This window comes from Esox lucius, chromosome 1 (genome assembly GCF_011004845.1).
Source record: "Esox lucius isolate fEsoLuc1 chromosome 1, fEsoLuc1.pri, whole genome shotgun sequence".
NCBI classification, from domain to species: domain Eukaryota; kingdom Metazoa; phylum Chordata; class Actinopteri; order Esociformes; family Esocidae; genus Esox; species Esox lucius.
In genome coordinates this window covers 37,724,311-37,751,837 of record NC_047569.1, presented here as the reverse complement: position 1 = coordinate 37,751,837, position 27,527 = coordinate 37,724,311, and the positions used below count along the sequence as shown (strand labels likewise).

General features: G+C 44.3%; 1 protein-coding gene across 1 annotated transcript in view; it reads left to right on the top strand.

Moving 5' to 3' along the window:
* Positions 1-6,761: 6,761 nt before the first annotated feature.
* The window catches only part of dpf1 (D4, zinc and double PHD fingers family 1), a 40,878-nt gene continuing 20,112 nt past the window's right edge, over positions 6,762-27,527 (top strand). The window contains exons 1-6 of the mRNA XM_029122933.2: positions 6,762-6,873; positions 9,989-10,018; positions 10,453-10,613; positions 15,535-15,642; positions 15,821-15,948; positions 18,987-19,082. Coding sequence (XP_028978766.2) covers positions 6,830-6,873; positions 9,989-10,018; positions 10,453-10,613; positions 15,535-15,642; positions 15,821-15,948; positions 18,987-19,082 — 567 coding nt within the window. The 5' untranslated portion in view covers positions 6,762-6,829. The remainder of the gene's footprint in view (positions 6,874-9,988; positions 10,019-10,452; positions 10,614-15,534; positions 15,643-15,820; positions 15,949-18,986; positions 19,083-27,527) is intronic.

Sequence of the window (27,527 nt, the reverse complement as noted above, 5' to 3'; positions counted from 1 at the left end):
CAAACCCATCCTACAATGGGGCGGATTCAAACCCATCCGGCAGTGGGCCGGATTCAAACACATCCGGCAGCAGTGCATGTGTACCGGAGGCAGCAGTGCAGATGGACCAATCACCAATGGCTGCGTTTTCCTGGTTAACCCACAAAATTGTGGTCATTTTTGTCACACACACATTAGTTTTTCTATCCTTGTGGACACCAGAAAACCGATTCTCCTTGTTCCCTATACGGTAAACCTAATGCCAACTGTGGAATCTGAGCATTAACAATTACAATATGTACGTTTCATTGGAAGTGAATGTGCCTAGATAATGAGAACAACAGAAACATCCCTGTTTAGATTATCTCTCTAGGTTGCGCTCTGATAACCCCAGGAATGTTCACACTGACCATTTGGCAAGGGTGTTACTGTCTTGGAAACCTGATCTTCGCTATGTAGAAACGCCCTTAATGTATAGGCTAGCTGGCAACCAACATTACAGTGAGAAGATAATGGAACGTTCACCGAATGACATCTGGGCTGCAATTTTCCAATAAACCTCTCCCTCGATTTGGTACAGGTTCTACATTATTTGACCACTATACGTAACCGCCGATTTCTAACACAACCCTAACCTTAACCTAACCACTTATGGCAGCCGTTGTCATGGTTTAACCATTGTTTGGGGAGATTCAATCACACACACACAAACACACAAACTGCAGTAGGTCCATTCTACTGTACACTTCTCCTGAGGTAATGCCTTTGTTTCATTGTCTCTGGCCCATGGTATGGATTTGCTATACATTGGTCTGAAGCAAATTAGTGTTTCTTCCTGCAGAACTTTTATAACATTGGAGGGAGAACTAGGGGGGGAAGACAAAGAAAGAGGGGGAGAGAAAGAAAATGATATGAGAGGGAGGAGAGAGGAAAGAGGTTGAGAGAGAAGAAAGGGGCAGAGATGAGGGAGGAATGATCCATCCATGTAATAACAGCAAAAGTGCAGAGGCAATAAATCTCCCCTGAAGGACCAGTGTTCAGCTTTTGGCCTGAATCTCCACTGAGGGACCAGTGTTCAGCTTTTGGCCTGAAACTCCTCTGAGGGACCAATTTTCAGCTTTTGGCCTGAATCTCCTCTGAGGGACCAGTGTTCAGCTTTTGGCCTGAAACTCCTCTGAGGGAACAGTGTTCAGCCTTTGGCCTGAATTTCCTCTGAGGGACCAGTGTTCAGCTGGTGGCCTGAATTTCCCAAGAAGCACCAATGTTCAGCTGTTGGCTTGAAACGCCTCTGAGGGACCAGTGTTCAGCTGCTGTGGTTGAATATCTATATTGATCTTGGTTAACCCAGAACGAAAGTCTAGCATTACTGGTTCGATGCTTGTTTATGTCCTGTGCCCATGTGTGTTAAGAGATCGAAGCTATGACAAAAACCCTCTCACCCTCTCTCTCTCTTTCAAAGTTATGACCCAATATACGCCAAATCTCTCCATTTAAAGATACATTTTAAAGATGCTAAGACTTGCCAAATCATGATTTGTTGGGAGCAATGTTATTATCACTGCAAACACTGTTGTTTAATGCCAAATACAGTATACGATTCCATTTACTGTGGGGAGAACAAGTATTTGATACACTGCCGATTTTGCAGGTTTTCCCACTTACAAAGCATGTAGTCTGTAATTTTTATCATAGGTACACTTCAACTGTGAGAGACGGAATCTAAAACAAAAATCCAGAAAATCACATTGTATGATTTAAAAAAAATATATTTGCATTTTATTACATGAAAAAAGTATTTGATACATCAGAAAAGCAGAACTTAAAACAGAAACCTTTGTTTGCAATTACAGAGATTATACGTTTCCTGTAGTTCTTGACCAGGTTTGCACACACTGCAGCAGGGATTTTGGCCCACTCCTCCATACAGATCTTCTCCAGATCCTTCAGGTTTCGGGGTTGTCACTGGGCAATACGGACTTTCATGTTTCCACCTCCATGCTTCACGGTTGGGATGGTGTTCTTGGGGTTGTACTCATCCTTCTTCTTCCTCCAAACACAGCGAGTGGAGTTTTGACCAAAAAGCTCTATTTTTGTCTCATTAGACCACATGACCTTCTCCCATTCCTCCTCTGGATCATTCAGATGGTCATTGGCAAACTTCAAACGAGCCTGGACATGCGCTGGCTTGAGCAGGGGGACCTTGCGTGCACTGCAGGATTGAATCCATGACGGCGTAGTGTGTTACTAATAGTTTTCTTTGAGACTATGGTTCCAGCTCTCTTCAGGTCATTGACCAGGTCCTGCCGTGTAGTTCTGGGCTGATCCCTCACCTTCCTCATGATCATTGATGCCCCACGAGGTGAGATCTTGCATGGAGCCCCAGACAGAGGGAGATTGACCGTCATCTTGAACTTCTTCCATTTTCTAAAAATGGTGCCAACAGTTGTTGCCTTCTCACCTTCTCACCTCGTGGGGCATCAATGATCATGAGGAAGGTGAGGGATCAGCCCAGAACTACACGGCAGGACCTGGTCAATGACCTGAAGAGAGCTGGAACCATAGTCTCAAAGAAAACTATTAGTAACACACTACGCCGTCATGGATTCAATCCTGCAGTGCACGCAAGGTCCCCCTGCTCAAGCCAGCGCATGTCCAGGCTCGTTTGAAGTTTGCCAAGCTGCTTGCCTATTGTCCTGTAGCCCATCCCAGGCTTGTGCGGGACTACAATTTTATCCCTGATGTCCTTACACAGCTCTCTGGTCTTGGCCATTGTGGAGAGGTTGGAGTCTGTTTGATTGAGTGTGTGGACAGGTGTCGTTTATACAGGTAACGAGTTCAAACAGGTGTATTTAATACAGGTAATGAGTGGAGAAAAGGAAGGTTTCTTAAAGAAAAACTAACAGGTCTGTGAGAGCCGGAATTCTTACTGGTTGGTAGGTGATCAAATACTTATGTCATGCAATAAAATGCAAATTAATTATTTAAAAATCATACAATGTGATTTTCTGGATTTTTGTTTTAGATTCCGTCTCTCACAGTTGAAGTGTACATATGATAGAAATTACAGACCTTTACATGCTTTGTAAGTAGGAAAACCTGCAAAATCGGCAGCATATCAAATACTTGTTCTCCCCACTGTATGTTAATGTATTCTGTTCACATCTTCCACACATGCCTATACCACACCGACATATATCACCTACCTAAATACCACCTACCTATATAACACCTACCTACACCACCTGCCTATATACCACCTACCTAAATACCACCTACCTATATAACACCTACCTACACCACCTGCCTATATAACACCTACCTATATAACACCTACCTACACCACCTGCCTATATAACACCTACCTATATAACACCTATCTATACCACCTACCTATATAACACCTACCTATACCACCTACCTATACCACCTACCTATACCACCTACCTATATAACACCTACCTATACCACCTACCTATATACCACCTACCTATACCACCTACCTATATAACACCTATCTATACCACCTACCTATATAACACCTACCTATACCACTACCTATATAACACCTATCTATACCACCTACCTATATACCACCTACCTATACCACTACCTATATAACACCTACCTATACCACCTACCTATATACCACCTATCTATACCACTACCTATATAACACCTACCTATATAACACCTACCTATACCACTACCTATATAACACCTACCTATACCACTAGCTATGCCACTACCTCTATAAAACCTACCTATACCACCTACTTATATACCTCCTACCCATATACAACCTACTTATACCACTTTCCTATACATCACCTACCAATATTCCACCACTAACTATATACCACCTACCTATTTACTCCCAAACTACACCACCTACCTATACCAACTACCAGTATACAACCTACCTATTTACCTCCTACATACACCACCTACATATACCACTTGCTTTTATTCCACCAAACTTTCCCACCCCCAATGTCTTACCTACCTATAACACTTACCTATAAAACCTACCCATATAACATACACACACACACATATGTATGTATGTTTTGGATCCTGGGTTTTGTCCAGCTTCCTAACCATGTGAGGTGGTTCTGGTCTTACTGAGGGAGGATGTGTTTGGTGGAGTCATACCGGGCAAGTTCCCTCTGTCCTGCTGTTGGCCGGCTCCAGCCTGAGCTCATCCCGCGAGTGTAGCATCAGCTCAACGCAATTTGTGTGTGTGGCTGCACACTCGACGTCACACCACACACACATTCATTTAAATGTACACACACACACACACACACAAATACAAACACACACACACAAAAGAAATAAACGTGCACACATAGAAACACACACACACTCACATTCAAGCATACACAAAGAGAAGACACACACTCCTGTCACCGGAGCCCCATTAGCGTTAGGTATCCTAGCCATGAAAAATGCATTTTTATTTTCCCACTATGTGGCTACGTCAAAGCCATCTGTCAAAGATGTCTCCTAACGAGACAGGAAGTCAGTGTGTATGGGTCTTTATTATGCACATAAGTAGTAAATATTCACTGCCAACAGTTTGAGACAGTCGTGACTTTGGGAAGAAGTAATTGTTTACATTTGGATAGAATGCGTCCCTTCCCTTCACCACAAATTAAACTTGTCGACCCTAGTATGGTCAAATGTCTCCGAACCGTGAGTCTTTTCTAAAAAGTAAATGTTTGCTCCTGTTTCAAGGTCTGGTCAGCGGTGTTAAACAGTGGCTGTGTTTGGTCTCTGTGGTTCTAGTCAATGAACCAGACCTATATCTTTATATCCACCAGGCCTATATCTTTATATTCACCAGATCAATAATGTTTTATCCACCAGGCATGTAGCTTTATACCCACCAGGTCTATTTCTTTATATGTAGTAGGTCTATATCTTTATATCTACCAGGCCTATAGCTTTATATTCAGACTTATAGTGTTATACTGCATCTACCAGGCCTATAGTGTTGTACTGCATCTACCAGGCCTATAGTGTTGTACTGTATCTACCAGGCCTATAGTGTTATACTGCATCTACCAGGCCTATAGTGTTATACTGCATCTACCAGGCCTATAGTGTTGTACTGCATCTACCAGGCCTATAGTGTTGTACTGTATCTACCAGGCCTATAGTATTGCACTGTATCTACCAGGTCTATAGTATTGTACTGTATCTACCAGGCCTATAGTGTTGTACTGTATCTACCAGGCCTATAGTGTTGTACTGTATCTACCAGGCCTATAGTGTTGTACTGTATCTACCAGGCCTATAGAGTTGTACTGTATCTACCAGGCCTATAGAGTTGTACTGTATCTACCAGGCCTATAGTGTTGTACTGTATCTACCAGGCCTATAGTGTTGTACTGTATCTACCAGGCCTATAGAGTTGTACTGTATCTACCAGGCCTATAGTGTTGTACTGTATCTATCAGGCCTATAGCTTTATATTCACTAGGCCTAAAGCTTTATATCTATACTTCTCAGCAGCACAGCATTTTACTGAGAGTCCAGGCAGAGGCAGAAAAAAAGAAAGCAAGATAAATCATTTCTCTGGCTACTGAGAAAGAAGGGGCAGACTTGGAGGAGAGAAGGGGGCAGGGTGGATATGGAGGGGGTGGGGGCGATTGGGTAAGGGGTGATATTGCATAGTGTAATCTGCAGACTGCCTGTGGGGGATGGGTGGGCTCACAGATTGCCTTCCCTCCAACAGGCCAGACAGAGCCCGCCTCCTGCTGGAGTCCTGAGCTGTCTGAACCAGAGCACTAGTACAGTGTTCAGGATCTCCATTTGATCATCCGGTTGTTCCAGAATTCTCCTTTCAACACAAGAAATGCAAAAAAACTTGGTGGTGTACTCAAGGAAGAAACAGGCTTCTAAAAAGTGTCGGCCTCTAACTTAAACTGTCTGAACACAGGTTAAAAAATTATTTTTCCCCCCTCAGTTTTATGACCCACGTGGCAATTTGAGTTTCCTGTCGTTGGAAGAATATTTTCCTGCTGTGTGAAACTGGCTCAGATTAAGACATAGTGCGTGTAGTATCAGTTCTGAAGGCTTATGGGCATAGCCAGACAAATAAGACAGAGGCTTTGCCTCTCACTGATGCCCCCACACACACACTCACACACACACAATCACACACACACACTCACACACTCACACACACACACACACACACACACACACTGGTCTCTACACCTGGCACACCTGTCCATCTCAGCATTGGCCATCTGTAACAGCCAGACACTCACGGACCCCCACCCCTACACACGCACGCACAGACACACACCAAAGTGTGTACTACGGGGTCAGGAAACTGGACATATCAGATGGGCTCCAGTGGTACATGGATCAGAGCCCATTTTGGAGATGGTGCTGGTTTTAATATCGTCGCCAGTAGGCACGCTGGTGACATTGTTAAACCCTATCATTTCTATAATTTCTCTTGAAGGATAATTATGCTGATGCCCCTTTAGTCACTCTGTTAGAAATCACCATTAGGACATAATCCTTTTTCCTAATTGCCATTTTCGTAATTGCAGCTAAATATTTTATGACCAGTTCTTATTTTATGCCGTGAGGTTTCATTTCTCCATTGACCAGACTTTCCCTCTAGAGGGAGCCCTCAGTTTCTCTTTCATTCACACCACCGCTAATTGTGGTTAATTGGAGAGTGGCCAGTTGCCGGTGCTCTGGGTACTGTAGTCTTTTAACTGCAGACGTTGCATGTGCCATGTGTCGAGTCAGCCGGCTCTGGACTACAGCTAAGACGACAGTTTGATCCTCTGGCATCTACTGCTTCAGAAAGTGGGCTATTGAGGGAATGTGTTTCGGGTTGCGCTGTCTTGGAAGGTTGTATGTTTTCCGGTATGTACTTGTTTGTGCGTCTGTCTGTGTGTGTGTGAGATCCTTTATGCGTGTGTGTACATTTTACACACACACACACACACACATCTTGTGTACGTAGGCATGGATGTGGTACATATACGTATGTGTGTTTTAGTGGGTGAGCTCCCAGCTATATGTTACAGTTTCTGTTCTGCTTTTGTTTGGACCAATCGCTCCCCTCTGTTTACCTTGTATCCAGACACTCTGTGGGTTTGTGGTTGTTAAAAAGGCACTTGATGCTCCAGGCTCTTTCTTATTTCTCCTCTTTTGTGTTCAGCGTGTGCATGTGTTTGTGAGTTTGTGTGTGTGTGTTTTTGTCCGTGTCTGTGTCTGTGTCAATATCAGTGACTGTTCTATAGCCTGTTTGTGTGTGCCTAGCCTTGTCTGTCTCTGTGCTTTTCAGAGGATTGGTATTGCATTGTATTTCAGACTATGCAGGGCTGTTTTTGTACGGCCATCTCACACTGTCCGCCTTATCTGGCAGCTCCCTATTCTGCTCCGCTAGTTTTGAGTCACGTTGGCCGACGAATAATGCCGCTGAAATAGGTTTCCTCCCTGTGCAGGTGGCCATAAAGTTGATAAATTAGCCCCCTTATGGTGAAACACAGCCCGGCCTTTCCTGTCCGCCTCCCTGGCCCAACCACCGGAGCTGAAGGCGGAACCCGGGCTATCTCAGACATCGGTGGGCCACCGGCTCTGAGGAACCGTGTGAACGCCGATTGCAGGCTGGATGGAGGAGGGATGGCTCCTCTCTGTCTCTGCCCGGTCCCCCCCCCCCCCCGATGCCGGGGCACATCCTCATCGCTTTCAGCCTCGCGTCCGATAACCCAAAATACATATTTTTTTAAGCCTTCAAGGGCAAACAGCCGCGGCGTAATGTAATGAGATTGCGGGCAGAGGCGACCAAATTGAAATCAGCCATTTTCTACAGCTGTCAACTTATTATTGAAAGGTTTGACTTGTTCTGATAGCTGGAATGGCAGGCGGTGTAGTGATGGTGTGGGGGAGGGGTTGAATTGGGGAGTAGTTTGGTGGGGGGGGCTGGAAGGGGGGGCGGGGGGGGGGAGGGAGGGTGAGGAATGGGGGAACCTCAGGGGCTAGCTGCTTTGCATTTTGAATGTTTTTTTTTCTGCTTTATACTTCCTCTCTCTGCTCACAGATCTGGCGGGCTACAGCTTTTAAGCCCTAGCCTATTTCAACATCACACACTTAATATTAAAAAAAAGTGATGCATGGGTTTGCGCGTGTGTGTGCGCGCGCGTTTCCTCTCGCTTCTTTGCATGTATGAGTATTTATTTGTGCGGACATCTTTGAGTGCATGTGTGTCAAAGAAACACCAGCTTATGTTCTCCCCAGCCAGGGTATTCACAAGTTCTGTCGAAAAAATTAAGATCGGAAGCACTGGCATCCCCGCTGTCATCTTAAGGAATGAAACGGGTAGCGATTGCAGCGATCGTTCCACCACACTGCCCAATATCATCAAAGCCACAGTGGGCTTTTATTAACTCACAGAACCTCGAGTATGTGGCCGATATTCTAGTTCCATTCATGTCCTTTGTGGACACCTCCACCCAAATGTGCCGATGGTCTGGTGGACCAATGCGTCAGGCTTGGTCTTCATTAGCAGATAGACAGAGATGGGTGGGATCTGCCGGTTCCTCTCCTCCGGCTTGATAAACAGCTTTATCTCCGGTACTGACCAAACACCTCTGAAAGCACCTCACCCCCTGGCCTGCTGCTTCATTACAGTTATGACTCGGGTGCTTTTCCCCTAATAGCCCACCACTTCCACCCGAGCCCTGCGCTCAAATGTGGTGCACTTTTAAACAGGGGGCCTTGGCGGGCATGATATAGCTGGCTTTGGTGGGCATGATATAGCTGGCCATGGAGGGCATGATATAGCTGGCCATGGAGGGCATGATATAGCTGGCCATGGAGGGCATGATATAGCTGGCCATGGAGGGCATGATATAGCTGGCCTTGGTGTGCATGATACAGTAGGCCTTGGTGTGCATGATACAGTAGGCCTTGGTGTGCATGATACAGTAGGCCTTGGTGGGCATGATATAGCTAGCCATGGAGGGCATGATATAGCTGGCTTTGGTGAGCATGATATAGTTGGCCTTGGCAGGCATTATATAATTGGCCTTGGCGGGCATGTTATAGTTGACCTTGGTGGGCATGATATAGTTTGTCTTGGCAGGCATGATATAGTTGGCCTTGGCGGGCATGATATAGTTGGCCTTGGTGGGCATGATATAGTTTGTCTTGGCGGGCATGATATAGTTTGTCTTGGCAGGCATGATATAGTTGGCCTTGGCGGGCATGATATAGTTGGCCTTGGCGGGCATGATGTAGTTGGCCTTGGCGGGCATGATATAGTTGGCCTTGGCGGGCATGATATAGTTGGCCTTGGCGGGCATGATATAGTTGGCCTTGGCGGGCATGATATAGTTGGCCTTGGCGGGCATGATATAGTTGGCCTTGGCGGGCATGATATAGTTGGCCTTGGCGGGCATGATATAGTTGGATTAATGGAAGTGATCCTAAAGAGGACAACCCTGTTCCTCCATGCTGCGTGTCTCGTCAGATCTCGGAGGAAGTTCTGCTAGGGGGCCAGCGAGTCTCCAATCCTTCAGCAGTGATATGGTGCTCTGAGGGCTTCATGCAGGGTGTGGTTTCATAACAGTTAGTTGTCAGCCATGTCTCCTGGATTTTGATTGGCCGCTTTGTCGATGACAAAAGAATGCAACAGTAATGTATGGTTGCCATGGGGATTTTCCACAATTCTGCTCTTTGTATTGTCATTCTGTTCTTCTATTTGTTCTAAAAATGGACATCAAAAGTATTCCTTGTGTATAGAGTTTTAAGATTTTCTTTGTGCCTTGCAATCATTGTTTTTTATTTATTAATATGTGAATATCAACCTGGCTCTGTTTTCATGGAATATTGCAGTTGTGACTGTGTTGGTGAAACACCAGGAAGATAATAGCTTGGTGATAAATAGAAGAGGAGAAAGGAGAGGATAGGGGACGAGAGGAGACGAGAGGGGAGGAGAAGCAGTGACTCATAGTCTCTCTCTCTCTGTTCACAGGCAATCTGGAGGAACAGTCATTAAGAACAGGTAAGGTGGGGGGGGGGGAGATAACATTCATTCTCTACAGCATCCACACGCAGAGACACAGGAACTATCGACATGTTTTCCACATATATGAAACAACAAAAACACAATGTTTCCCTGACATACCAGGACTCACTTTTCACATTTAAAAACCTTTCAGCATACTCCCCCCCCCCCCCCCCCCCCCCCCCAAGTAATTTGAAAACGTAATTAATAAAAGCTTGTCCGCTGAAATCCGTATTTAAGGGTTTCAAGGTTATGTTATGTAAAGAAAAATGGGCTCTTTGCTGAATTCCACCGCTGAAGATTTGTGCCATGTGGCCGCTCACCTGAGATGACCTACAGTTAACAGGGCTCTGTTTCTCTCTCTCGCCTCCTTGTGTTCCTCGTGTTTCTCCCTGTGTCCACTGTGCGCCTCCCTGCGCTCCCCTTGCCAGTCTGGGTGAGGAGTTCTACAGAGAGGCCATTGAGCACTGCCGCAGCTACAATGCCCGTCTCTGCGCGGAACGCTCCATGAGACTGCCCTTCCTGGACTCCCAGACAGGCGTGGCTCAGAGCAACTGCTACATCTGGATGGAGAAAAACCACCGAGGCCCAGGTACGCTTGTCAGGTGTGTGTGTGTGTGTGTGTGTTTGCGTGTGGACCTCTGTGTGTGCTCAAATCCAGACATTTAGTCCCACCTCCAGACATTTAGTCCCACCTCCAGACACTTAGTCCCACCTCCAGACACTTAGTCCCACCTCCAGACACTTAGTCCCACCTCCAGACATTTAGTCCCACCTCCAGACGTTTGGTCCCACCTCCAGATATGTAGTCCCTCCTACAGACACTTAGTCCCACCTAAAGACATTTAGTCCAAACTCCAGAGATTTAGTCCCACCTCTAGATATTTAGTCCCACTTCCAGACATCTGGTCCCACCTCCAGACATCTGGTCCCACCTCCAGACATTTGGTCCCACCTCCAGAGATTTAGTAGCAGCTCTAGAAATTAAGCCCCATCTTCAGACATTCAGTTCCACCTCCAGACATTAACTCCCACTTCTAGACATTTAGTCCCACCTCCAGACATTTAGTCCCACCTCCAGACATTTAGTCCCACCTCCAGAGATTTAGTAGCAGCTCTAGACATTAAGCCCCACCTTCAGACATTCAGTTCCACCTCCAGACATTTAGTCCCACCTCCAGACATTTGGTCCCACCTCCAGGCATTAACTCCCACTTCTAGACATTTAGTCCCACCTCCAGACATTTAGTCCCACCTCCAGACATTTATTTCCCTCTTCCCGACACTCAGTCAACCCTCTCCATACATTAAAGTTCCCCACTGAAATATTCTAACTGCCCTTTCACCTCCCCCTCTCTCTGCCCCAATCCCTGTTTCACCCCCACATTTGTCTTTTGTTCTTATATATTTTGAATGCAATAAGTGCCAAAAGTCTGTAAGCCACTGTCCCCACCAGACACTGGGAACCTACCCCGGTCTTTTGCCTTAAATCTCATATACAGGAAACATAAGGCCATGTTCCTACGGATTTCTGTTTGGAGATTAACCTGGTCCATATAAAAGGTTTCTGCTTTCTGGGCCCTGAGAAACATCCTAATTGCCATGGCAGTATGTTTGCGATCATTGTCCTGCTGTATGACAAAGTCTGTAGGTGAGACGTTAGGTTGGGAGATGTATTCCCTCCAGACTTTTACCTTGCCATCAGTCTGTTAGGGATGGCAACCCGCCACCTGGGTGTTGGGACTTACTGGAGGTTTGTCCCCTTGCAGTCCTGCCTCTGTAGTTAAGCTGGTGAAGTATTCCTGGAATGGTGGTGGCTGACATGTCCCGCCTACCTGCCGGAGAGTGTTCCCGAAATGTCTGACAGTGTTTTTTCATCCTTTCTTTTATTATGGTAAGCATTCTTCAGTGCGATGGCTGAGCTTCCCAGGGTTTTTCCTTCCTTTAATGATGTTTCAAAATGAATCTCACCCCTTTGGTCGCCAAGGGGTCCATTTGTAATGCGTGAAGTCCCAGAACACTTTGCGGGACGAGAGGTAGATTGATCCAGTGGGGTTGGAGCTAACAGAACATATGGCCTTTATGGCTGAGTGTGTGTGTGTGTGTGTGGGGGGGGGGGGGGGGGGGGGGGGGGGGGCAATAGCAGGTCTTTTCTCGCCAGCAGCGTGACTCAGCAAAGGAAGAAAATCATTGCAAATGAAGAACATTGGTTTTGCGAATAGCGGACAAAACTGCAGGAATGGGCAACTTTATGAACTCTGATCGCTTTTAGTAGAGTGTTTACCGTGCAAAGAACTCAGTGATGGAAAAAGACAAGTAGCACTCCTGGCTCTGTGTACATAGGGTAGCAGGTTTCAATGTCCGTCTCCACCCATGGCCTCTGTCTCCACCCGTCACCTCTGTCTCCACCTCTGTCTCCACCCGTCACCTCCGTCTCCACCCATGACCTCCATCTCCACCCGTCACCTCTGTCTCCACCTGTCACCTCGGTATCCACCTCCCTCTCCACCCATGACCTCCCTTTCCACCCTTCACCTCTGTCTCCACCTCTGTCTCCACCCATGACCTCCATCTCCACCCATGACCTCCCTCTCCACCCGTCACCTCTGTCTCCACCTGTCACCTCTGTCTCCACCTGTCACCTCTGTCTCCACCTGTCACCTCGGTATCCACCTCCCTCTCCACCCATGACCTCCCTTTCCACCCTTCACCTCTGTCTCCACCTCTGTCTCCACCCATGACCTCCATCTCCACCCATGACCTCCCTCTCCACCCGTCACCTCTGTCTCCACCTGTCACCTCTGTCTCCACCTGTCACCTCTGTCTCCACCTCTGTCTCCACCCATGACCTCCATCTCCACCCATGACCTCCCTCTCCACCCGTCACCTCTGTCTCCACCCGTCACCTCTGTCTCCACCTCTGTCTCCACCCTTCATCCGTCTGCCTCCACCTTTCACCTCTCTGTCTCCACCCGTCACCTCCGTGGCTCACCTTCATCTCCCTGATTCCTGCTGTTAATAAATGCCTTGAAAGAACAATCAAACTAAGGTAGGAGGGTGACGGTTCACCCTCCTTAAAGAAAAACTTGACATGGAAATCTGTCTTATGCACAAATCATGTGGCTGAACACATCTAACTGACCGGAAACACAGGTCAAGACAAATCTCCCAGTACTGCCCTGAAACAGAGAGAGAAAAAGTGTAGAAAAACGGCTGTCCTTAATACGTTGGAATTCTTTACTTTGGCCTCATAGTATTTGTCTGATTTAAAATGATTTTAAGTATAGAGGCAAATTAATTTAGATATGTATCTCTGTCCCGATATTCACATGGGACACTGTTCACTATGAATAACGGGAAAATAAATGAAGCGATCCATTTTGGTTATCTGCAGAATGTTGTTTGAGATCTACTGGTTGGCCTTTTCTTATGGAAACGGATCACTCATCTTCCTGCTGATTGCACATTGGGCGGGGGGGGGGGGGGCAATAGCAGGTCTTTTCTCGCCAGCAGCGTGACTCAGCAAAGGAAGAAAATCATTGCAAATGAAGAACATTGGTTTTGCGAATAGCGGACAAAACTGCAGGAATGGGCAACTTTATGAACTCTGATCGCTTTTAGTAGAGTGTTTACCGTGCAAAGAACTCAGTGATGGAAAAAGACAAGTAGCACTCCTGGCTCTGTGTACATAGGGTAGCAGGTTTCAATGTCCGTCTCCACCCATGGCCTCTGTCTCCACCCGTCACCTCTGTCTCCACCTCTGTCTCCACCCGTCACCTCCGTCTCCACCCATGACCTCCATCTCCACCCGTCACCTCTGTCTCCACCTGTCACCTCGGTATCCACCTCCCTCTCCACCCATGACCTCCCTTTCCACCCTTCACCTCTGTCTCCACCTCTGTCTCCACCCATGACCTCCATCTCCACCCATGACCTCCCTCTCCACCCGTCACCTCTGTCTCCACCTGTCACCTCTGTCTCCACCTGTCACCTCTGTCTCCACCTGTCACCTCGGTATCCACCTCCCTCTCCACCCATGACCTCCCTTTCCACCCTTCACCTCTGTCTCCACCTCTGTCTCCACCCATGACCTCCATCTCCACCCATGACCTCCCTCTCCACCCGTCACCTCTGTCTCCACCTGTCACCTCTGTCTCCACCTGTCACCTCTGTCTCCACCTCTGTCTCCACCCATGACCTCCATCTCCACCCATGACCTCCCTCTCCACCCGTCACCTCTGTCTCCACCCGTCACCTCTGTCTCCACCTCTGTCTCCACCCTTCATCCGTCTGCCTCCACCTTTCACCTCTCTGTCTCCACCCGTCACCTCCGTGGCTCACCTTCATCTCCCTGATTCCTGCTGTTAATAAATGCCTTGAAAGAACAATCAAACTAAGGTAGGAGGGTGACGGTTCACCCTCCTTAAAGAAAAACTTGACATGGAAATCTGTCTTATGCACAAATCATGTGGCTGAACACATCTAACTGACCGGAAACACAGGTCAAGACAAATCTCCCAGTACTGCCCTGAAACAGAGAGAGAAAAAGTGTAGAAAAACGGCTGTCCTTAATACGTTGGAATTCTTTACTTTGGCCTCATAGTATTTGTCTGATTTAAAATGATTTTAAGTATAGAGGCAAATTAATTTAGATATGTATCTCTGTCCCGATATTCACATGGGACACTGTTCACTATAAATAACGGGAAAATAAATGAAGCGATCCATTTTGGTTATCTGCAGAATGTTGTTTGAGATCTACTGGTTGGCCTTTTCTTATGGAAACGGATCACTCATCTTCCTGCTGATTGCACATTGGGCTGTTTTGCCTAACAAATATGGATCTGTCTCCCCCCTACCTCTTCTCTTTTTATTTCTATTCTTTCTCTCCCTCCTTTTCCCTGTCTCTTTTTTCTCTCTCCTCCTTCTATCTCCCTCTAACTAAGTCTCGCTTCACCCCCCCCCCATATATATGTATATATTGTCTCACCCTCTCGTCTCCCACTCCTACCCTCTTTCTTTCTCCCCCACCGCTCTCTTCTCCCTGTACCTCCCCTGTCCTCTCTTTCTCCCTCTCTGTGTAGGATCAGTGTCTCCCCTCTGGCTGTGACACAGTTCCCCTCTGGCTGTTCCTCTTTTCTCCCCCAAAGAGGGAGAGAGAGCATGTGTGTGTGTGTGTGTGTGTGTATGAGACAGTATTGTTTTTACTAACATGTAAATGACTGACACGGATGCAAACAAAGGCCATAAACTCTATTTCTAAGCTAATAAATATAATTCCTTTATACTTATGTACACACCTCCTGCACAGAGTCAATATAATATCCTGTCTTTGCTTCCACATGTCTTTAATACTCTGAGAAGAGAGTACTGATCTTGGATCGTTTTTCCTGATAAATAAGACTGGATCCTAGACCAGCACCTGATCTGAGACGTCCAGAATAGCATTTCTGCTTCCACAGTTTGTCCTGTGACACACCTCCTTTGGTGTTGTTTTTTGTTTGGCCCTTCAGGTTTGGCCCCAGGGCAGCTGTACACTTACCCAGCCCGCTGCTGGCGCAAGAAGAGACGGCTAAACATCCTGGAGGATCCGCGCCTCGGACCCATTGAGTTTAAGATCGGTACGTGGGATTGGGATGGCGGTGGGGTGATGAGGGAGGGCTCCGGAGTAACTGCTGTCATGGGTTAGTCTGTTCGGTCAAGATGACGGAGGTTAATCAATTCCTACATCATCATACGGGAATACTGGATCTAGGGTGGCTGATGATACTAATGTGCCGTGTGTGTGTGTGTGTTTAGACTACGAGGCATCTCTGAAGAAAGAAGGCGGGCTGCCGGAGGGGCCTGTGTTGGAGTCTCTGCTCAGTGGAGAACCTCTGGAGAAGAAGGTGGAGGCCAAGGAGGAGGAGCCTATGAGCGAGTGTCAGGCAAGAGAAGCACACCACCACCACCACAGTCGTCTCCTCCACCCATACCTCTACTCCACCTAGTTCTCTACTCCCCCTAGTCTTCTACTCCACCTAGTTCTCTACTCCACCTAGTCTTCTACTCCACCTAGTCTTCTACTCCACCTAGTTCTCTACTCCACCTAGTCTTCTACTCCATCTATACCTCTATTCCACCTAGTCCTCTATTCCACCTAGTCCTCTATTCCACCTAGTTCTCTTCTCCACCTACACCTCTACTCCATCTAGTTCTCTGCTCCATCTACTCCTCTACTTCACCTACTCCTCTCCTCCTCCTTGGCTTTGATGTTGCTATCCTTCCCTCTCGGCCCTTGTCTCTGTCTCCCCATCTCCCGTGGGGCTGTGTACAGGGAGTACGGCTGCTTGGCAGTAACATATCTCCTGCAGTGAAGATGTGCCACTGGCATAGCTCTTCTCCTTGTCCCCAGAGCGAGACTGTGTGTTTAGTGGGAGAGTGTGTGTTTAGGAGGGAGTGTGTGTTTAGGATGGAGAGTGTGTGTGTGCTTGTGTGCATAAAAACAAACATTTGTTTTAATTTATATAATTTCTATACATTTAATTATGTTTATTGTGTGTTTGTTTCTGAGTCCGTGCGTGTGCGAGTGTGTGTGTATGTGTGCAAGTGTGTGTGTGTGTGGAAGCTTTTGTGAGAGTGTGTGTGAGCTCGTTTGTAGTGTTTTTGTGTGTGTTTGAGAGTGCGTGAGTGTGTGATAGATAGTGCATGTGCACATGTCTCTGTGTGTGTGTGTGTGTGGAAGCTTTTGTGAGAGTGTGTGTGAGCTCGTTTGTAGTGTTTGTGTGTGTGTTTGAGATTGTGTGAGTGTGTAATAGATTGTGCATGTGCGCATGTCTCTCTCTCTGTGTGTGTGTGTGTGTGTGTGTGCCTACCTCCACATCCAGATGAGCTGTCATCTCCTCTCTGAGAGTTGTCTCCTGTCCCCACTTCACTCGCTCCAGACGTGACAGGCTTCCCTAATCACCCAGTTAGCACTTCCATTAACAGCTCCACCACAGGCCCGCTGGTGGTAGGCCTCTGATCCTGGGGCTCAATTAGGGCCCGTAACCCAGTAAAGGACGTGGGCTTTGTGTTTTTCCTTCTCCATCATAGCCTTCTCAATGCTCCCTCTGCGTTTATTGAGTCATTATTTTCTGGCCCGCCGTCTTGGCCGCGTACCCCGCCGACGGATGCAGGAAGTGTCCTTTTAACTAGTGGTTGATTCTGACCGTTGGCTTGCTGATGACGGGGGCCCCATGGACCTGGGCAGAGGTTGAATCTCTGCGTCTGTCCGAGCCGGTCAGACCATCTCTATGTGAAAGAAATGTTAGCATCTATGAATTTCTGACACCCCCCCCCCCCTACCTACTTCCGGGGAGGGGTCCTCCGTTGTCACGACTTGCTGGTGAAACTCAGAGGATGATTGTCGGAGAGTTGCTGGGAGGATGAACGAACCATTCAACTTTGGGTCACGTTTTGAGTGATGATCCACTTTTGAGTGATGAAATGTGCCAGAAAGGAAAATGAACAAAATCCTTGTTTTAGAATAACTTAACCTTGGTATCAATTCAACACATAATTTGAGAAAGAGTTAATCTTTTACACGTGTCCAGTATCAAAATCCTACATAAACAAATGTGTTGTGTAATAAGCCACATGTTGTGTCATAAGGTTCACTGGGATTTAGCCTGTGATTCATTGGCTGATCTGTCCTGATGTCCTGATTGGTGTTGGGACTACATTAACATGCCAGATGCCTTTCAATGCCGCTGTCCAAGTGGTTTTCTACAAGTTTTCTACAAATTCTCTATCTCCATAGATGAAACCTTTCGTACCTGATGGAAAGTATGATTGCAACAAGTTATGACTCCAATATAACTGGCAGATATTTGAGTTAAAACATCCTGGTCCTGTGGGCTTACTGTCACTCTCTCACTCTCTCCCCCTTTGTCTCCCCCTCTCTCCCACTCTCTCTCCCCCCCCCCCCCTCTCTGCCTTTGTCACTCGTTTCCTCTCTCACTCTCTCTTTCACTTTCCCTTTTTCTCTCTCTCTCTCTCTCTCTCTCTCTCTCTCTGTCTCTGTCCCTCAGTCTCAACTCTCTGTCTTGCTCACATTTTGTCTAACTTCCCTGTCTCACCGTTGTCTCTTTCTGTCTCACCTCTCTGTCTCTTTTTGCCCCTCCTGCCAACTCACTTAAATAGGTGATACTGTAGAACAACTCAAAAACTGTAAAGCAACTAACGTGGACAGTTTTAGACAGAAAAGGAAAACAAATAATCAATACATTTGTCACGGTTTGTGGTAAGGAGACCAGGCGCAGGATGAACAATGAACAGGAGTTTACCAAAGCAGACACACAGTACGACGTACTGAACACAAAAAACTAAATGGCAACAGGCTGGCACAAACTAAATAGCGCTCAAAGCGAGAGAAAACACAAGGAACACACACTGACGACAACAAAGCAATACTCCATGAAGACATCGACAAACACAAGAACAGTTTATAGGCTGTGATGATGAGAATCAGGTGTGCGTATTCCTGGTGAATCCGGGGTGATGAGAATCAGGTGTGCGTATTCCTGGTGAATCCGGGGTGATGAGAATCAGGTGGGCGTATTCCTGGTGAATCCGGGGTGATGAGAATCAGGTGGGCGTATTCCTGGTGAATCCGGGGTGATGAGAATCAGGTGGGCGTATTCCTGGTGAATCCGGGGTGATGAGAATCAGGTGTGTGTAACCCTGTTGAATCTGGGTTGTGTATGTTGAATGGATTGCTGGAGTTTTGGTGTGTGTCTGGGGTGGCGTGGGATGTTTTGGTGTGTAATGTTTTGGTGTGTATCCAAGGTGGTGTGTAATGTTTTGTTGGGTATCCAAGGTGTTGTGTGATGTTTTGGTTTTTATCCGACATGTTGTGCAAGATGTGTGTCGGAGGTGTTTTGAGATTTTTTGGTGCATTTCTGAGTTGTTAGGTAATGCTTTGGGTATGTGTTTGCTATTCCAGAAGCTGCTGGTAGGCGATTTCCCCCATGAACTGGATGTGGAGGAGATGGAGGACGATGTCCCTAAGCGCAAGAACCGCAAGAACCGCGAAGGACGGGTAAGACAGCAAGAAACCCCGGGGAACATTTAGCTACGAAGTTACTTTAGTGATGCCAATCCTGTTTCACTGACTATCGCTTCATAGGTATATATATATATATATATATATATATATCAGCCTGGCTGCTGTTTATGGAAACTCCATTAAAGGTGGACTCCGGGAAATGACATGGTTGCAGAACGCAAACGACCAAGCGGTTCAAAATCGGCAGGAGGGCCAATGAAGGAACATGTGCACACGCACAGTTATTGCAGTGTGACTGCATGGGGAAGTCTTACATCTCACCAGTCCTAGACTTGGTATGAAAAAAGTGCCGGAGCTGTCTATTGATCCTTTAGATCTACCGTAACTCTTCCTCTTGTGCTATTGATCAACAAACCATGGAGGAAAACAGCACTACTGTATAAAACACATTCCAGCCCGTCCGAGTAGCCATTGAGTGTATGGGAACATCACTTATTTTCCTGCTAAATCTGCCAAGATACACCAACAATATAAAGTCAATAAATTGCTGGTATGATGACTGTTGTCCTCTAATCCCATCGCCAGATCACGCTTGATTTTGCTCATATAGGATTTGACCACTGAGTCACTTGCTGAACGAGAACAGGCTATGTACAGTGTAATGTTGAAGGTGCGCTGTGCAGAATCCTGCCCTCAGCGTTTACAAGGCTGAATTCAAACAATGACATGAGCTGTCCCCTCTACTTCTCTGACCAAATGAGACAGGATTGGTGTTAACTAGTCCAGGGTGGTTTTGGATAGGGGAATGTTACTGTGTCAAAAGCGAGTTTAACTGTACTAAGTTAATGCAAACAGATTGACAGACAGCTTAGAATGTTTAATTGGGGAATATCTCAGGTACCTGGAACGGTTTTGTGGAAAAATGTATTTGAAAACGTCAGCATAAAACATTAACGGCAAATGTCTTCTGGTCATTTATGCTTGTATTTATGCTAATAGTACAGTAAAAATCTTAGATATGGCCCTTTTAAATCTACCTGATTGAACCCTGAGCAGGGGCCAGCAGTTTAGGCTTTGCTGTTGTCACAGAGAGTAGCAGTTTCAATCAGAACCATGTCTATAGTGAACTTTTTCACCTAATACCACAGATTTATGTGGACTTTATTTAATTAGATAATAACAAGTGATTGCTGTGAAAAATTATTTCAAAATCATCATGTCTGGTAACGTCAGTCAAGATTTTAGCCACAGAAATAATTTTGAAATAATTAAAAAACTAAAAATAGGCTGCAGGGACAGAGGCGAGCTGCCTCTATTGTTTAACATACAGTAAGCCTACTACTACTATAAATGATCCATTTCCCTTTTTATGTGGCAGATGGCTAGCTGCCTCTATTGTTTGACATACAGTAAGCCTACTACTACTACAAATGATCCATTTCCCTTTTTATGTGGCAGATGGCTAGCTGCCTCTGTTGTTTAGGATAAAGTAAGCCTACTACTACTACAAATGATCCATTTCCCTTTTTATGTGGCAGATGGCTAGCTGCCTCTGTTGTTTAGGATAAAGTAAGCCTACTACTACTACAAGTGATCAATTTCCCTTTTTATGTGGCAGATGGCTAGCTGCCTCTGTTGTTTAGGATAAAGTAAGCCTACTACTACTACAAGTGATCAATTTCCCTTTTTATGTGGCAGATGGCTAGCTGCCTCTATTGTTTAGGATAAAGTAAGCCTACTACTAATGCAAATGATCCATTTCCCTTTTTATGTTGCAGATGGCTTGCAGCCTCTATTGTTATGCATACAGTAAGCCTACTACTATTGCAAGTTATCCAACCTCTAATGAAGTCAGTTAGTACTTCAGTACATTTAATTCATTCTCCATCAAACCTCTTCTCTCTAGCGCCCTCTACAGAGAGTGGAGGGACAATGTTCAGTTTCATAATGATCTTTTCAACCAAGGTTCCTTTAACGAAACCGCTTGGTCCTGTTGGTCCAAAAAAGCAATATCTTGAGACAAAACGCTAACTATTACCAATCTGTTTTTCATTAGACTAAAAAGGGATGAAAAGAGAATTCAATGCGGACTAATAGACATTAAACTTGATTTGTTTTTGCCTTTCCTAACTGCATACCCTTGCAGAATATAACGTTACTCTCTCGTTAGCTGATAGCGTACATCTCTTGTGTGGTCTGAGTTGATTAGGTTCAAACCCGAGTCCCAGGCATTTGAACCAATCGTCTATGTTTCTCAGTTCAACTGATGTTCAGCCGTGACAATCAGAGCAACCTTAATTTGAAAAAAAGAAGGCCTCAGAAAAAACATTGCTTTCCTGTAGACTGTTTTGGCTTTGATCACGTCAGAAACTCTTCTCAGCCTATTGTTCTGCTATTCATCTTAATGGTCTGTTATCGAGGTGCAGTGGCTACTTTTTCATTAGAAAAACTAATGTTTTTTTGCTGAATATTAGTGTGCAGCAACTCTTCTAGCAGTTGTGGAATGCTCATATTCTCCCCCCTTCAAGGATATCACTGATATTTACCTTCCCTGAACATTAACATGAGGAGAAAATAGAAACCAAGTCTAAAATAGCATCCAGAATTAATATTGGTGAAGGTAAAGAACCTTTACATCCTTTCCCTCATCCCATCTCCAATTTTCTCCTGTTTTCACCTGTTTTCTGTTCTCCATTCTTCTCCTCACTCCTCCTGTTTTCACCTGTTTTCTGTTCTCCATTCTTCTCTTCACTCCTCCTGTTTTCACCTGTTTTTTGTTCTCCATTCTTCTCTTCACTCCTCCTGTTTTCTCTCTTTTATCCTTTTTTCTTTTCTTTTAACTCTTCTTTCCTCCTCTCCTTTCAGTTTCAATGGTATACATGCACATGGTTTAGATTTAGTAAATGGTATACATGCACATGGTTTAGATTTAGTAAATGGTATACATGCACATGGTTTAGATTTAGTAAATGGTATACATGCACATGGTTTAGATTTAGTAAATGGTATACATGCACATGGTTTAGATTTAGTAAATGGTATACATGCACATGGTTTAGATTTAGTAAATGGTATACATGCACATGGTTTAGATTTAGTAAATGGTATACATGCACATGGTTTAGATTTAGTAAATGGTATACATGCACATGGTTTAGATTTAGTAAATGGTATACATGCACATGGTTTAGATTTAGTAAATGGTATACATGCACATGGTTTAGATTTAGTAAATGGTATACATGCACATGGTTTAGATTTAGTAAATGGTATACATGCACATGGTTTAGATTTAGTAAATGGTATACATGCACATGGTTTAGATTTAGTTAATGGTATACATGCACATGGTTTAGATTTAGTTAATGGTATACATGCACATGGTTTAGATTTAGTAAATGGTATACATGCACATGGTTTAGATTTAGTAAATGGTATACATGCACATGGTTTAGATTTAGTAAATGGTATACATGCACATGGTTTAGATTTAGTAAATGGTATACATGCACATGGTTTAGATTTAGTTAATGGTATACATGCACATGGTTTAGATTTAGTTAATGGTATACATGCACATGGTTTAGATTTAGTAAATGGTATACATGCACATGGTTTAGATTTAGTAAATGGTATACATGCACATGGTTTAGATTTAGTAAATGGTATACATGCACATGGTTTAGATTTAGTTAATGGTATACATGCACATGGTTTAGATTTAGTTAATGGTATACATGCACATGGTTTAGATTTAGTAAATGGTATACATGCACATGGTTTAGATTTAGTAAATGGTATACATGCACATGGTTTAGATTTAGTAAATGGTATACATGGTATTTAAACATACTGCGAGCTATCAGATAGTTCATGTTACAGTTTTTTAAATCGCTTTGGCTCATTTTTCGAAACTGTCTTAACATTCTCTATACTATAAGTGCAATCATCACATCTGTTTCATAGGACATCACAACTCTATTGCATGTCTGCAAAATATACTCACCTAAAACATTTAATTAATGCTTCAAAACCTAGTTATTATGTCAGGTAATTGTCTATTGCCACCAAAATTAAGTTTTTATGTTATCGTGTGAGTCATACTGGTCAAAATATTTAGATGTTTTTTCACCATGGCAATGTTTGTTATATATAAATTTCATTTTTTTCTACTTTTTTGTTAATAGGTAAAAGTTTACTGGGAAAAGTGAATAATGTACAATACTGTAGTGCACAGAAAAAGGATATGCACATTTGTATGTACTGTATACAGTAAATGTGTTACATGAAAACAAAATTTTTATATATTTCTTATACACCCACCTAAAGGATTATTAGGAACACCTGTTCAATTTCTCTTTAATGCAATTATCTAATCAATCAATCACATGGCAGTTGCTTCAATGCATGTAGGGGTGTGGTCCTGGTCAAGACAATCTCCTGAACTCCAAACTGAATGTCAGAATGGGAAAGAAAGGTGATTTAAGCAATTTTGAGCGTGGCATGGTTGTTGGTGCCAGACGGGCCGGTCTGAGTATTTCACAATCTACTCAGTTACTGGGATTTTCACACACAACTATTTCTAGGGTTTACAAAGAATGTTGTGAAAAGGGAAAAACATCCAGTATGCGGCAGTCCTGTGGGCAAAAATGCCTTGTTGATGCTAGAGGTCAGAGGAGAATGGGCCGACTGATTCAAGCTGATAGAAGAGCAACTTTGACTGAAATAACCACTCGTTACAACCGAGGTATGCAGCAAAGCATTTGTGAAGCCACAACACGCACAACCTTGAGGCGGATGGGCTACAACAGCAGAAGACCCCACCGGGTACCACTCATCTCCACTACAAATAGGAGAAAGAGGCTACAATTTGCACAAGCTCACCAAAATTGGACAGTTGAGGACTGGAAGAATGTTGCCTGGTCTGATGAGTCTCGATCTTTGTTGAGACATTCAGATGGTAGAGTCAGAATTTGGCGTAAACAGAATGAGAACATGGATCCATCATGCCTTGTTACCACTGTACAGGCTGGTGGTGGTGTAATGGTGTGGGGGATGTTTTCTTGGCACACTTTAGGCCCCTTAGTGCCAATTGGGCATCGTTTAAATGCCACGGCCTACCTGGGCATTGTTTCTGACCATGTCCATCCCTTTATGACCACCATGTACCCATCCTCTGATGGCTACTTCCAGTAGGATAATGCACCATGTCACAAAGCTCAATTCATTTCAAATTGGTTTCTTGAACATGACAATGAGTTCACTGTACTGAAATTGCCCCCACAGTCACCAGATCTCAACCCAATAGAGCATCTTTGGGATGTGGTGGAACGGGAGCAACTTGTTGAATCAATGCACATAGAATTAAGGCAGTTCTGAAGGTGAAAGGGGGTCAAACACAGTATTAGTATGGTGTTCCTAATAATCCTTTAGGTGAGTGTAGATAAAGTCATAGATAGTGTGCTGAACATTTCCCACAAAATTACATCTATAAAGAAAAACTGCAACAACAATGAAAAACCTGAAGTAGTTCTGTAAAGAAACAATGAATTGTGCCTCCTTCTTGGTGAAAAGTTCCCATCTTGGTGGACATCCTGAGATTTTTGTCAAAATCACATCTGATGTTTTCTCTTGAGATGTACCGGGGGGGAAATCTCCTGGCGATTCCTATTTCATTACTATGTCACCTGTCAGTTAATTTGCCAATTTAGCAGACATCACAAATATTCCATGTCATAGATATTTATGGAATAAACATGTATGTCTGACAGATTTTGATAATTTAATTAATCATTTTGCATGTGATGTTTCACACGATGAAAGAAAGTTTAGATGTTGTGAAGAGTATGACAATTTCAATGAGAATAAAAGTTTTGATCAGCAAACCACGTGCATGTGGGTATTGTGCCTATTGTAGACAACTGTACTTACTCTTTTGCTCACGTGCCAAAACACGTGCAATTTGCATGTGTCAATAAGACATTTTAATCTGAAGAAGAAACTAATTGTTCAGTGATTTAAAAACGCATTGGAATTGAGCCGAAGTGATTGAGAAAAACTGTATATAACTTAGATGAGAACAAAAACCACTCTTCCTCTCTGCCCCCTCTCTCTTGCTCTACCTTTCTCTCTCTCTGTCTCTCTGCCCCTCCTCCTCTTTCTCTCCCTTCCCCTCTTTCTCTCTCTCTCTCTCTCTGTCTCTGCCCCTCCCTCTCCCTCTTTCTCCATCTAGTGTGAAGTTTCACTGCAGGCTATAACACGGTCTCTCTTATCCAAACAGCCCTGTTGCTAATTGGAGCTCAAAGCTCACTGTTAAGTGTCATCAACCCCATCCTGCCTGTCTGTTTGCCTGCCTGACTGTCTGTCTGTGTCTGTCTGAATATAATATATTTGCTTTCGTTATGATCAATTTCGTTATGATCAGATCAGATATATTTTTTGTGTGTGCTTCATTGCTATAAAGCTCCTTAAAGAAAGTCAACATCTCCTGAACCGTTTCACATTTTGCTGTGTCAGTGCAATATTATTTCCTGTGTTTAAATTAGGAATTATTTCCTTCGCTCATCTACTCACCGTACTCTACACTTTTAATTGGATTGTTTATATTCTTGCGAAATAAAATATATACAGTAAATTAATACAAAAATTAAAAGTCTCCCCCGCCCCTGTAACAGCAATGTTAAATGAGCTCAGGTGTAACCAATTACCATTACAAACACCAAGTGTGTTTCTCTCCATCGGTGTTCAGTGGTGGTGCTCTATATGATTTCAGTATGAATTCAGAACATTCTGTTGGTTCCCGCTGTTGGATAGTTAATGGCAAGGCAAACGATCACCTATAAGCACGATTGTGGAGAGACGCCGATCAGGAGATGGGTATTTAAAGATTTTTCAAGGCCTTGGATATCCCTCACAGCATGGTCAGAGACCATTATTTTACAAGCGGAAAGTGTGTGTCACCCTTGAGACAGATCTGAGGGGCTGCCAGTAGGTCAACGGTTACAGGCTTATATGTTCAAGCCAAAGCACTCCACAACTCTGATCTGCTTGGTTTGGTAGAAGGCACACCTTGACTACTTGCAAAAAAGCTAAAAATACCTATGGAGATTGTGTAGCACATCAACCGAAATACATAATTCCTACTGTGCAATGTGTGTTGGTGGCAGCATCATGTTATGGGGATGTTTCTCAGTGGAGGGGTCTCGGATAAAAAAGAAAATTAATATGGCAATGTACAGAGACGTCCTTGAGGAAGATCTGCGGCCCTCTACGAGTAAGCTGAAACTGGGATGGGAGTTCACCTTTCAGCATAGTAGTGACCCGAAGCACACAGCACTATAGAGGAGTGGCTGGAGAATTAAAAAAGTGTTAAGAAAGTATTTAAAGTGGGTAGAGACCTAGTCCAACAGATTCACAGCTGGGATTACTACTAAGGTGCTTCCACCAAGTTTTTACTCAGGGGGGTGGAGATTTATGCAAGTATTATATTTAAATTTAACGTATAATATGATTTCACAACAACAAAAAATCTCTGTATGTCCTGAATATGGTGTGTAGACCTGTGTAAGAAATTGTATTTTAAATGAATGAATTCCTTATGTTCATGGGGGGGGTTGTAGGATTTCTATTGACACTATACTACCATTATGCGATAGGCAATATGACAGAAACAAATGTAATTAGCTGAATATTATTACAGAATTCCTTTTGAGGTAATTTACAGTTATTTAACTTCTAGTATGATAGGGAGAACATCAGAGATCAATGGTTCAACCATTAGGGGGCCCAGAACATCTCTGCTTTTTGTTTCTATCTGGTAGTTAATTGCTCATCTGGTGTGCTGGGTCTCAGTTAGCCTCTGATTAGATGACAACTTTGAATACTTTTGTCCCACCATGCCTGCTGCTGCTTCATTCACCTAAACCTCTCCTGGGCCTCCCCAGGAGCCTCTGATCAACTAATCAGCAAGCTTTTGACAAATTGCTTCAGGTGTGCCAGTTTAAGATTAAAACAAAAACTGTTAAATGCCTGATAAGACCTGAGCAGACCTTTGGTTCTTTAGCATATTTGAGTCATGGATGGCATAGGTTACAGTGATGACATTCAAAGTATTCAAGGATGTAGTAGATCTAATGAACAAGGATGTAGTAGATCTAGAGAACAAGGATGTAGTAGATCTAATGAACAAGGATGTAGTAGATCTAATGAACAAGGATATAGTAGATCTAATGAACAAGGACGTAGTAGATCTAGAGAACAAGGATGTAGTAGATCTAATGAACAAGGATGTAGTAGATCTAATGAACAAGGCTGTAGTAGATCTAATGAACAAGGATGTAGTAGATCTAGAGAACAAGGATGTAGTAGATCTAGAGAACAAGGATGTAGTAGATCTAATGAACAAGGCTGTAGTAGATCTAATGAACAAGGATGTAGTAGATCTAGAGAACAAGGATGTAGTAGATATAATGAACAAGG